Source organism: Trichosurus vulpecula, chromosome 6 (assembly GCF_011100635.1).
Source record: "Trichosurus vulpecula isolate mTriVul1 chromosome 6, mTriVul1.pri, whole genome shotgun sequence".
NCBI lineage: Eukaryota > Metazoa > Chordata > Mammalia > Diprotodontia > Phalangeridae > Trichosurus > Trichosurus vulpecula.
Genome location: NC_050578.1, coordinates 71,999,939 through 72,013,414, shown reverse-complemented (window position 1 = coordinate 72,013,414; position 13,476 = coordinate 71,999,939). Strand labels below are relative to the sequence as shown.

Sequence of the window (13,476 nt, the reverse complement as noted above, 5' to 3'; positions counted from 1 at the left end):
GGGAAGAGTGTGGGTAGGGAGGTGTCAGATGCTGAGAGATATAAATGGAAAGATTTGGCAACTAATTGGTAGGAGAGTAGAACCACCCAGAGACTGGCCTGGAGATCACAGCCCAACCCAACTCAAATGCTCCAGGTCCCCTTGTCAGTCTCCAGGGTAACAGATGCAAGCCTGGCCCTACTCTCTGCTTCATCCCTTGGAGACTACAAGCTTCTCTCTCCATCTGCTCCACTATTACCCAAAGGCTTCTCCTGTTTCTCTTTCTGACCCTATAATAGTTAATTAGTGGCTGTTTAGGAGAAACCCATCCCCTGTCCTGACCTCATACTTTCTCATCCCCATCCTCTTCAATATTACCATACCATATTCTAATGCATTGCTACCCACCACTTCTACTGAATAAAGGGTACAGAGAAATTCAGTGAAAAATAAGAAAGCTTATCTTTTTCTGAGAAATTTCTGTGCAAAGAGATAGTTCATTCAAATCAGAGTATGAGATCTTGTGAGTTTTCCCATACTTCAGAATGGAAATGTTGAACATCATTAGCTATTTTACAAAACATTCTATAACACTGTTGTTTGGAAAGATTCCGGTGTAGCATCAAACAAATAAAAATCAACTAAAAGTCATCATTTACTGAATTAATTTCACATTATTTGCTACTATATAAACATATATTAGAATCATAGATTTTAAGAGGAAGGGACCCCAGAGGTTATTTAAGGCAATTTATTCATTTTACAGATGAAGAAACTGAGATGAAGAGAAGGTAGTGATAAAACTTGTATGTGAACCCAGACCCTCGACCACCCCTCCCCCCAACTACATATCCATCACTCTTTCCATGGCACCAGGCTTCTTCCCATGATCAACTCTTGGACTTCTTATCTGACAGTCATTTAAGAAATCTCAAGTCCTCTTAGTGAATGTTCACTTACAACCAGGCAGGTGATGAGAATTTCTGCCAATATGGAAAATAATTTTTAAAATCTTATCATGGAAAAATCTTTGCATTTGGCTATGAAATTTATGATTTTTTTCCAACATATTTAACGTAATTGTGTCAGAGGTTTGGGTATTTTTTTTTGCTCCTGCAAAAATTATTTCATATTCCTAGAGCACATAGTAACTGAGTAACAGGGTGAAATAAACCAGCGAAAGCTAGGTGGTAGGTAGCAAGAAGCCAATCTGTAGTTTACAATGTCATCTTTTTAATAAATAATATCTACCATGTTAATACAGATTTTGATTTGGTTTCTAAAATAATTATTGTTTTTCATTATGCAGATTTCTGGCTGTTGTGCCATCTTTGACAGACAGTTCAGAATCTGTGTCTGGGCAACGACCAAACACGAGTGTGGAACAAGGGTAAGTATAGCTCAGTGATTGGGAGATCAGGTGTATTCCTTTGGGTGGGAAAAAAGAACAGCCAGTGGAGCGTTGTACATTCCTATTCCCCTTTCACAGTTGGTAGACACAATTTAAGTTGACAGTACTTCATAATACATAGGAACAAAACAAACGCCCAGTTGTTTCCTCAGAAACTGGTGTGTTTACTATAAGTTCAGTAACTGTGTCCTGGATTTTTATGAAGGTTAGACCAGCTAGCTTCAGAGGGCTCTTCTAATTCTTTTTTTTAATTTATTCATATTTTATTTAATTTATTTAATATATTTAGTTTTCAGCATTGATTTTCACAAGAGTTTGAATTACGAATTTTCTCCCCATTTCTACCCTCCTGCCCACTCCAAGATGGCATATATTCTGGTTGCCCTGTTCCCCAGTCAGCCCTCCCTTCTGTCATCCCACTCCCCTCCCATACCCCTTTCCCTTCTTCTCTTGTAGGGCAAGATAAATTTCTACGCCCCATTGCCTGTGTATCTTATTTCCTAGTTGCATGCAAAAATTTTTCTTTTTTGTTTTTGAACGTCTGTTTTTAAACTCCCCTCTTCCCTCACCACCCACCCTCCCTAAGAAGGCAAGCAATTCAACATAGGCCACATGCGTATCATTATGTAAAACCTTTCCACAATACTCATGTTGTGAAAGATTGACTATTTTTTGCTCCTTCCTAACTTATCCCCCTTTACTGAATTTTCTCCCTTGACCCTGTCCGTTTTCGAAAGTGTTTGTTTTTGATTACCTTCTCCGCCTGTCTGCCCTCCCTTCTGTCGTCCCCCCTTTTTTATCTTCTTTCTCCTTCTTTCCTGTGGGGTAAGATACCCAATTGAATGTGTATGGTATTCCCTCCCCAGGTCAAATCCGATGAGAGCAAGATTTACTTGTTCTTCCTCACCTGCCCCCTCTTCCCTTCCTACGGAACTGTTTTTTCTTGCCACTTTTAGTGAGATAATTTACCCCATTCTATCTCTCCCTTTCTCCCTCTCTCAATATATTCCTCTCTTATCCCTTAATTTGATTTTTTTTAGATATCATCCCTTCATATTCAACTCACCCTGTGCCCTCTGTCTAAATATATATATATATATATATATATATATATATACACACACACACACACACACATATATGTGTATATATGTATATATACACTGACATATATACATACATAGACACACACATATATATATACATACATACATAGACACACACACACACACACACACACACACACACACACACACATATATATATATATATATGCATATTCCTTTCAGCTACTATGATACTGAAGTCTCATGAATCATACACATCATCTTTCCATGTAGGAATGTAAACAAAACAGTTCAACTTTAGTAAGTCCCTTATGATTTCTCTTTCTTGTTTACCTTTTCATGCTTCTCTTGATCCTTATGTTTGAAAGTCAGATTTTCTACTCAGCTCTGGTCTTTTCACTGAGAAAGCTTGAAAGGCCCCTATTTTGTTGAAATTCCATATATTGCCTTGGAGCATGATACTCAGTTTTGCTGGGTAGGTGATTCTTGGTTTTAATCCTAGCTCCATTGACCTCCAGAATATCATATTCCAAGCCCTTCGGTCCCTTAATGTGGAAGATGCTAGATCCTGTGTTATCCTGATTGTTTTTCCACAATACTCAAATTGTTTCTTTCTGACTGCTTGCAGTATTTTCTCCTTGACCTGGGAGCTCTGGAATTTGGTGACAATATTCCTAGGAGTTTTCTTTTTGGGATCTATTTGAGGAGGTGATCTGTGGATTCTTTCAATTTCTATTTTACGCTCTGGTTCTAGAATATCCAGGCAGTTTTCCTTGATAATTTCTTGAAAGATGATATCTGGCTCTTTTTTTGATCATGGCTTTCAGGTAGTCCAATAATTTTTAAATTATCTCTCCTGGATCTATTTTCCAGGTCAGTGGTTTTTCCAATGATATATTTCTCATTGTCTTCCACTTTTTCATTCCTTTGGTTCTGTTTTATAATATCTTGATTTCTCATCAAGTCACTAGCTTCCACTTGCTCCAATCTAATTTTTAAGGTAGTATTTTCTTCAGTGGTCTTTTGGACCTCCTTTTCCATTTGGCTAATTCTGCCTTTCAAGGCATTCTTCTCCTCATTGGCTTTTTGGAGCTCTTTTGCCATTTGAGTTAGTGTATTTTTTAAGGTGTTATTTTCTTCAGTATTTTTTTGGGTCTCCTTTAGCAAGTCATTGACTTATTTTTTAATGGTTTTCTTGCAGCACTCTCATTTCTCTTCCCAATTTTTCTTCTACTTCTCTAACTTGCTTTTCCAGATCCTTTTTGAGCTCTCCCATGGCCTAAGACCAATTCATGTTTTTCTTGGAGGCTTTTGATGTAGGCTCTTTGACTTTGCTGACTTCTTCTGTCTGTATGTTTTGGTCTTCTTTGTCACCAAAGAAAGATTCCAAAGTCTAAGTCTGAATCTGAGTCTGTTTTCACTGCCTGGCCATGTTCCCAGCCAACTTACTTGGCCCTTGAGTTTTTCATCAGGGTATGACTGCTTGTAGGGTATAGAGTACTTTGTTCCAAGCTTGCGGGGTTGCGCTGTTGTTTTCAGAGCTACACAGCAAGCTCTGCCACACCAGTGCTACTCCTCCGCCAAGAACCACCAACCCGGACTGGACTCAGATCTAACCGGAATCAGATCTAAGCTGACTCTACATTCCCCCTCAGATCTGCCACTTAATTCCTCCCACCAGTTGGGCCTGGGGCCAGAAGCAACTGCAGCTGTAGTTCTATCCTCAGAGCTGCACCACCTCTATTGCCCCTGGGGCGGTGGCCAAACCACGAACTCCTTTCACTCTGTCCCAGAAGCTCTTCCCACTAACCTTCTCTGTTGTCTTTGGTGTTTGTGGTTTGAGTAACTGCCACAGCTTCCTGATTCAGGGTGCTAGGTCCTGTTTCTCCTGGCTCCCCATCTGTTGGTCCAGGCATGGCCCATGCTGGGCTCTGCTCTTCTCCCAGCATGGTGCAATAGACCTTACCCAGCGACCATCCAAGCTGTCCTGGGCTGGAGCCCTGCTTCCTTCTGCTATTTTGTGGGCTCTGCAGTTCTAGAATTTGTTCAGAGCCATTTTTTATAGGTATTTGGAGGGACCTGGGTGGGAGCTCACTCAAGTCCCTGCTTTCCAGCCGCCATCTTGGCTCCGCCCCTCATTTCCAATTTCAGTCTCACTTTCTCATTGTTTCTCTCAGTTTCAAGTCCTAGTGTATTTCACTAATTCTTACGAATTCAGTTCTGAATGAGAAAATATAGTGTTTTTGTTATTGAACTGAATAGTTTTCTATTACCAACATGTATTCAGAGGCAGCCTGGTATAGTGAACTGAGGACTGGACAGTCAGTAAACTCCTAGCTGTGTGACCCTGGGCAAGATGGGTGACTTCCCTAAGCTGAAATGGAGCTAATGACAATGCCTTTCTTATAGGGTTGTTGTAGGAATTAAATGAGACGGTGTATGTGAATTGCTGTAATTTGTAGATGAATGTCTTGTGGTCATTAATTTTTCTTGATTATTCAAAAACCGTTTGTATTTCTCCCCTCAATAATGACTAACTACAGAATTACAGAATCTCAGATGTAATGGACCTCTAGAGTACCCATCTAACCAAGAATCCATAACTAAGAATTCATTTTGGCATATAATTTTAAATGTAAAACTTGTGACATTTCCAAAGTAGATCACGGATGGGTAAATAGCACTGTGGTAGGTGTCTTAGGGAAGCTATGATTCATCCAGCAAAAGCAAGGGAGGAGTAATAAAAGACTTACTTAGCCTAGTAGATGTGCTGAATATAGAGCAAGGATGAATCATGGTAGTGGTTCTTATTCTCGTGGTTCTCATTCAGTCGAAATCTAAGACCTTCCTTTGTCTTCCTCTCCACAATGGAAGTCATAGAAGGATGGCTGTTACGGGCCTGCACACTGTAGGAGAACCATCAGGTCAGAAGGGACACCATGCCCCTGTGCTGGGTGGAATTAATGGGTAAAGGAAAAAGTATTTATTAAGCACTTAATATGTGCCAAGTGCTGGGGACACAGATGCACTCTAATTGGGAAAGAAAAAACTTAGAAGCAAGTTCCGTTGGAAAGTCCATGGCAAGGCCCAAAGGCCTTAGGTTGACTTAATTACTTAAGATGACTATGCCAAGAGACTGCATGACTGCGTTCCAGGGGAAGACCTGGAATATCTCAGGGGCAGGGGATATAGTAAAGCCTGGTGGTCCTCCATCTCCATCTAGAATTACTGACTTCCATCTCACTCATTTAGACCCTGGGAACAGTCAAGTAGCCCAGGCAGAGGTGAAGGGTAAAGGGATAGAATGCCCTCCCCACTACCTGACTTACAAGATGGGTTCTGGGTAGGACCAGGGCGGAGGAAGAGGGCAAGCGGAATAGGGTGCCTCTGGTGGTAGCAGCTGTTCCCACTACCCTGCCGCCCCAGATAGTTTAATGAGGGGAGAAAGAGAGGTAGAAGGAAACAAGATTTTCTACCAGACACCCGGTCACTAGTGCAAAAGCCTTCAACTATGCATGAAACAAAGGAAATTTTCTGCTCTTTCTGTCTACATGGCAGGGTGACAAAACAGAGGGGGAGTGGAAGTCATTCTGTCCCTCATCACCTTCTAACTCCCCTTGTAAATCCTTTTAAACTATTCAGTTCAATAACAAAATCTACTTTAGGGATTTCTGCTGTTAAATTCTTTACACAGAACAGCCTGGGAACTTCCCCCTTGAAATTTCTGCTAATTTCCTCCATTAAGATGAGTCTAGGCCTGGCCTATATACCTGGCCCCCATTATAATGCGTGTAGACCCATCAAAAGTACAGTTTGAAATTATGCAAATCACAATGACCTTTGTAAAAATCCTTGCATTATACAGACAGCGCATTGTGATTTTTATCACTATGTGTTACTATTCAGAGTTGAAACAGTGTTCCCCAAGTCTATGTTTCTTTATCTCTTAGGTCTGGATTGCTTAGCACTTTAGTAGGCGAGAAGTCTGTAACACAGAGATGGGAGGTAAGCTTGTGTATTTATTATTATTTAATCTTTCCTATTAATTTATAAGCTGAAGTTTTGTGACCAAAGAGTGAGGAAAGCACTTAAACCAAGTTTTGTTATGCTACAATTTTGAAAATACATTCTTCAAACATTTTTGCTTTGAAATGTGTTTTGTTTTTATGCCAAAAAAATTGTTTTGACTATTGTTTAGTAATTACTTAGTAATTAAGTAACATCATTTAGTAACTGAGACCTGAAACAGGAACCAAGGCACAAAAATATACTTTCCAATGCAGCCACTTTGTAAGCATAAAATAAAATGTATAAGGTATGATGATGAGAAAAGTCAGAATAATTGAATATACTGAAATGAGCTGCAACATTAATATTTTTTTTTTATTAAGAGAGGTGAAATCAGCAATTTCCAGTACCTGATGCACTTGAACACCTTGGCTGGCAGATCTTACAATGATCTCATGCAGTACCCAGTCTTCCCCTGGGTCCTAGCAGACTATGACTCCCAGGTAAATCTCACATTATTCTCTTGAAGTAGAATATAACTTTCAAAAGCCTTTAGAAGATGTTCCAGTTTCTTAAATGTTTTATTTACTTCATTTTTTTTTCAATTGGTAACCAGCTTTTAAGGACCCAATATGTGTTTTTACCAATTCTAGAACCTTACTATTTTGCTTATATTGTTACTAGTTCTTAGTATCCTTTATTGTTTGTGTTTGTATTCTTGACTTTTAACCATAGTACCTCGCACATAGGAAAAAGTGCTTGTTGCCTCAACTGTTTTGGCTTTTCCTTAAGAGGCAGTGTGGGGTAATATAGAGAGAAGGGGGCCTTATATTCAGGCAGACCATGCTTCAAGTTTTGTCTCTGACTGTGCTGTGTGACCCAAGTCACTCTTGGAAGCCTGTAAACTGTGCTGATCTGCATTCATAGACAAATGTCTCACTGGGATTCCATATGCCACAAAAATCTCAGGGCTGGCCCCAGAAATCTATTTTAGCTCGCCAGCATGTCATCAACATATGGAGTCATGCACCATGAGAAGCAAGAAATATTCCCCTCAATTCTCTTTGACATCTCATCACTCTCTGGAAAGTCTTTGTCACTAACTGCAGGCAGCACAGCCTGAGGCACTCACTGTGGGGGGAGCCAGGTATCTGCCTGGCATTTTCCCCCAGTCCCTCTTTAGGGGTTTTGGACCTTGTCTGAGTCATGGGAACTGACCACAATAGCATCCACTTCTCTGCTGGTAGGGCAGGCCACAAGTCTTAGTGAAACTGTGAAGCAGGAGCCACTGCATTGGATTTAAGCTATTAAAGCTTAATTAAGACTGCTCTAAGACTTTTCAAACACCCCATCACTGCCAGCATCACTGACCAGCCTTACTCTACACTCCAGAGTTGGGGCAGGCACCTGCTCTGCTCCATGGACATCTGATTGGCTATTCATTCCTTCATGCTGGTTACAGTCAAATAGCAATGATTCAAGATAGTTGGAGAGACTCAAGGAAGAACTGGTGGAAAGAGCACCAAACTTAAGTCACAAGAACTGAGTTCAGTTCCTGGCCTTGCTCCTTATTCCCTACATGACTTTGAACATCTCACTTGAACTTTGATTTCCTCATCTCTAAAGGGAAGGAAAGGGTGGATGTTCACATAGTTAACCTAAGGTCTTTTTCAGCTCCGGAACTGTGCTCCGCCAAATTAAATTCAGCCAATTCAAACTTATTCAGATAGAATGCATTGGAAAAGACGTTAGCATATGGAGATTTGTTAAAGTGTTTAAAAATGTTGAAATTATTGTTTGGTGAAAACATTAGTCAGGTTGGAGGATTTATTTTGTATTAAGTAGTGCAGAAAAGTGAATTCAGAATAATTACTGAAAGAGGCAGACTTGTTTCATCTTTTCTTTTAATTTCTATCTAGTGAGGCTTTAATCCTAAAGCAGAGCAGAATGAAGAAGTTTGCACCTGAATTTTATACAGCTTGTATATTCTACTCTACCAGTGTTGATGGTACATGCCCATTCACCAGATTGATTTGTTGTTGGGCTTTATTTCAAAGGAGAATGTCTTTTGGACAACACTGCTACCCAGAAAGTCCTCCTTTTTGTAGTAATTCATAAAAGACAAAAAGGGATCTAGCTCATGACCTCAGGATAGTTACATTTTAAAGAAAGAAAAAAGGAAGAGACAAAATAGAGGATAAAATGTATTGATAGGCATACATATATTCCTGAAATTTACAAGTTATACACTTTTTAGATAATTTATGTACCTAAGTGCATATCTAAAAGATATTTAAGTGGGAGAGGGAAAAGATCAGAGGAAAGGTCAGGGTTTTTTTTCTCTTTAAATCAATCAAGAAAGACATTAGTGGAGAAGAAACAATGAAACTTTCTACAGTTTACACTTGATTATACACTTGAGGCAGATCATGAGAGCAGGTTCTAATAACATGACTTGCATTCATAAAAGTGAATTTATTTTTTTATGTCCCAATTCCATTCCATAAAACTAGGAACTATACAGATCACATGTTAGGTTTTAGAACCTCACTGCTTGGTAAGGCATCATGATCTTTTGGAGAGGCCACAGGATAGATAATGGATAGCCAGCCTCTAACAAAGCTAGGAAGACTCAGGCACAGGTCCCACCTCTGAGGCAGACTGGCTGTGTGGACCTCAACCTATGAGCACCCTGGGCAGCTCTCCAAACTACACAATGCAGGGAAGATGACAGTCAGCAAAAGTAAGAATTCCCTAATCCAGGCGCTTCCTACTGATGAAAGAATAGGTCCCGGACTAGTTGGTATGATTTAGTGACAGATACAAATAAAATAGACAGGTGAAGATTTCAGGCATCTACCTCTGAAATTTCCATGTGCTGGGTTGGTTAATTGATAAATTAGTTAATTGGACCAGGTAAATTTTAGGTCTCTGAAACAATCTCCATTAGACTGAGACAAAAAAAAAAAGATTCCTACTTGGGAATACTTCATCTGTTGCTGCCTGACTTTTAAAGGTAGACACACATTAAAAAGACAGCTGCTCCCAGTGATTATCACCTCCAAGTTTTACCAAATCACCTACAAGAGCAAAACATTGGGAGATCATTATGGTAGGGAAGGCAAAAGGAGCAACTGACCCTGCAGTTTTATGTGTGATACTACAGAAGGTGATGAATTAGAGGCATATCTATTATCTTCATATACCCCCAGTTCTAGAGTTTAGAGGCACTCCTACTCCAGCACCTAGGAGAGTTCCATGCACAGAGTAGTAATTTAACAAATGCTGAATTAGGTGGCTCATATACTCCAGACCTGACCAGCATGCTTTTCTCAATGGAATATACAATTGCTTCTGAGGTGATTATTTTCCAAATGACTTTGTTGGTCATCTGCTATGTAGTGTTTGGCATAGATGTAAAAGTGACACATACTTGGCTGGTTAGGAGCCAGTGTTTGATAGTCCAGATCCCCAGGATGCTTGATGCTTCTTGGAATTTCTCTCTTCTTGGAGCACAGATCCCCACACATGCTGAAGCCCTGACCTGTTTGTACTTATGTTAGTCAAAGGGCTTTCAAACATTGGTATTTGGATTTTGCTTTGTATTTTAGGAAGTTGATCTCACTAATCCCAAGACATTCAGAAACCTAGCCAAGCCTATGGGAGCACAGACGGATGAAAGATTAACTCAATACAAGAAGCGTTATAGAGACTGGGAAGATCCTAATGGTAAGTAATGGTAAGGCTGGAGAATTTTGGAGTAAATTTCAGAACTGAATCAGTAATTGTCATAAGTCCATGAACCAGATTTTGAATATTTTCTCAAATGCCCCCATTATATTTTTCCTTATTTTTATACATTGTATTTTCTACTGCCAACCTTGACACTACTCCTGTCAAAGACTCCAACTAAATTATATTTTAATTCCTAGTATATCTTCATCTTCCTGCTTCCATGTCTTTGCTCACACTGTTCACCACACTTAGAATGCTTTTCCTTACCACTCTTCTTCAACTACACCCTCTAAAATCCTACCTATCCTTCAAAGTCCAGCTCAAATGACATATCTTCCAGAAGCTGTCCCCTGATTCCCACAGAGAGAAATGATAATCTCTTCCTCCAAGTCCATATAGCATTTTTTATGCCTCTTGTTCTCATCCTCTATTCTCTTCTGCATTGTACTAACTGGATAGCATGGCGTATTTGTGTGCCTGTTTTAGGATCCCACTACTAGCTTGTAAGATCCATGTGGAAAGATACCAAGTCAAGTATAATTAATCCTTATATTTTCCCCAGTCTCCACCACAATAATTTGTATATGGTAGATGCTTAACAAGTGGTCATTGAAAGAATGAATGAAGCAATTGCTGTATAAATAGAGAAATTACATCTGTATATTAGACAGCATAGATGTTGTGACAGTGGATAGAGCACTGGGATTTGGGGTCAAGACCAGAGTTCAAATCCTGCCTTAGACACTCACTAGCTATGTGACCGTAGATAGATCACTTAACTTCTCCCTGCCTCAGTTTCTGCATCTGTACAAATGAGTGTAGTCATAGTGTCTACCTCAAGGTTGCTGTACAGACAAAATAAGATAAAATTTTCCCATTATTATTATTGGATTATTAATGATAATAGTTTATAGAATTATTACAAAGTACTTTTCAAAATGATATCCGAGGACTGGCTGCAATTCTGAATTAACAGTGTGATCCTTTCAAACTTAAATTCACTTGCTTTGAGCAGGTATGTCACCTTATTAGAACTAAGTCCCTGACTTTTAAAATGTCTTGAATAGTGTTGAGAATTAGCCGTACTGAAACAATCCAATCAATCTCATCTCAGCAAGGGGATATTCTAAACTTGATCTTTTCTCATCAAATGGCTTTTTGTTAAAAACATCACCTTGCCTTGACTTGACTTTCCTCCCTTATCATACCCATAGTTAAAAAATTCAGCCACATGCTGTCCTCTACTTCCAATTTTCTTGTCCCTTTTTTTTTGCCTTTCAACCCCATCCCTGGATTACTCCCACCGTCTACCTCCACCATGCCCACTTCTAAGCCAGGCTCCCAGTTTTCTGTCTCCAACCCTAGTCTCTCTCCTGAGCCCCAGTACGGCATCACTTCCTGCCTATTAGAGGTTCCACGTTGTATGTCCCAGAGACCTCTCAAATTCAACTTGTCCAAAACAGAACTCATTATCTTCTCCCCAGAACACACCCCCCTTTCAGAATCTCTCTATTTCTTTCAAAGGCACCACTAGTTCCAGTGACAGAGATTTGTAACTTAAGCATGATCTTGGACTCCTCACCCTCCCTCACCCACATGCCAAATCATCACCAGATCTTCCTTTTTCTACCACCACAGTGTCTCTCACTTGTGTCTTTCCTCTGTGTTCCCACAGCCAGCACCTTGGTTCAGGTCTTGTCATGTCAGTGACCTCCAGATTCACCGTCCTATGTCACTGCTTTCCTCACTCCAACCTTTCCTCTGCACAGTTGCCAAAATGGTGCTCCTTAAGTGCAGCTCTGACCATGGCACTGTCCTGCTCAATGAACTCCCATGGCTCCCTGCTGCCTCTAGAACAAAACATAAGCTCCTCTGTTGGGCATTTGAAGCCCTTGCTGACCTGGCCCAGCATACCTTTTACTGCCTCACTATAAGTTACTCTGCTCTCCCCAGACAGCCAGCCTAGCCTCCTAATACAGTTCCTCCTCCCCAGCACACCACCTTTATCTGCAACAGCATGTCCCCCCTTCCCAGAACCCTATGCTTCCTTCAGAAATGAGCTCAAGCACTGCCTTCTCCATGACATTGCTGTCAGCTTCCCCCTACACCAAGGCCTAGCCTGCCCTCTCCCCCCAAACTACCTGGTATTTACTTTTTTCTATATGCCACATATATTTATATCTGTACATGTATGTGTGTACATGTTATATCTCAAAAAGCAAGCTCCTTGACTGCAAAGATTGTTTAATTCTTTGAATTTGTATCCCCAGCACCACCTATGTGCTTGGGCATATTGGAGGAGCTTAATAAATTTTAGTTGATTTATTCATAAAACAGTAGAAAATTCATAGTCAACAATTTAGGATAACATTTGAGTGTCAAAGCCATTAAACATCACCAAATTAAATATATATATAGTACAATATTCTCCTTTAGTAGAAGGACAGTATGGTTATTAAGTCTCAAAACATGCTTGACTGCTGAGAAATCATGCCTGGTGAAGTATTGCCACATGTAAACGAGCACTCAAAATGCCATTATCAGTCTGAGAGGGCTTACTTCTTTTTTTAAAATAGTTTTATTTATTTTTAGTTTTCAACATTCCCTTTTATAAGATTTTGAATTCCAAAGTTTTTTCTCCCTCCCTTCCTCTCCTCCTCCCTCCCCAAGACGGCCTGCAATCTGATCTAGCCTATACATGTACAATCATATTAAACATATTTCCATATCAGTCATGTTGTGAAAAAAGAATCAGAACAAAAGGGAAAAAGAGGGTTCACTCTCAATAGACTGAAACCTCCACAGGTAGTAGTGTCACTTGTAGTCGGCCTTTTCAAACCTATTAAACTTTTCTTCTATTGCCAACATTACGTCTTAGTTACAACGTTCATTTTCTTTACTAGGAGAAACCCCGGCCTATCATTATGGCACCCACTACTCCTCTGCGATGATTGTAGCCTCGTACCTCGTTAGGATGGAGCCTTTTACCCAGATCTTCTTGCGACTCCAGGTAAGTCAGACCATCTGCTGTGTTATGGCATCTTCTGTCAAGAGAAGGGAGGTGAAACAGAAGTGACAAACATGAATAGACAAAGTATACCTAGGACCTTCTGAATTCAGATTGATTAGAAATCCAGGCGAGATTTGGTATAAAATGTTATAGTAGTCCCGACTTAAAATTTCCCAATATATACAAGCTAACATGATTTCAAGCTGAACTCTGAATACAGACCTAGGCTGCATCAGGGGTTTATAAAATGCTGCAGATGGAATCCA

The 13,476-nt window shown here is 40.0% G+C and overlaps 1 protein-coding gene across 2 annotated transcripts in view; it reads left to right on the top strand.

Moving 5' to 3' along the window:
• WDFY3 (WD repeat and FYVE domain containing 3) overlaps positions 1-13,476 on the top strand; it is a 316,638-nt gene that overhangs the window by 271,678 nt on the left and 31,484 nt on the right. For both annotated transcript variants that reach the window (XM_036763543.1, XM_036763542.1), the window contains 5 exons: positions 1,289-1,369; positions 6,408-6,462; positions 6,849-6,968; positions 10,077-10,194; positions 13,104-13,210. In XM_036763543.1, the coding sequence (XP_036619438.1) occupies positions 1,289-1,369; positions 6,408-6,462; positions 6,849-6,968; positions 10,077-10,194; positions 13,104-13,210 (481 nt within the window). The remainder of the gene's footprint in view (positions 1-1,288; positions 1,370-6,407; positions 6,463-6,848; positions 6,969-10,076; positions 10,195-13,103; positions 13,211-13,476) is intronic.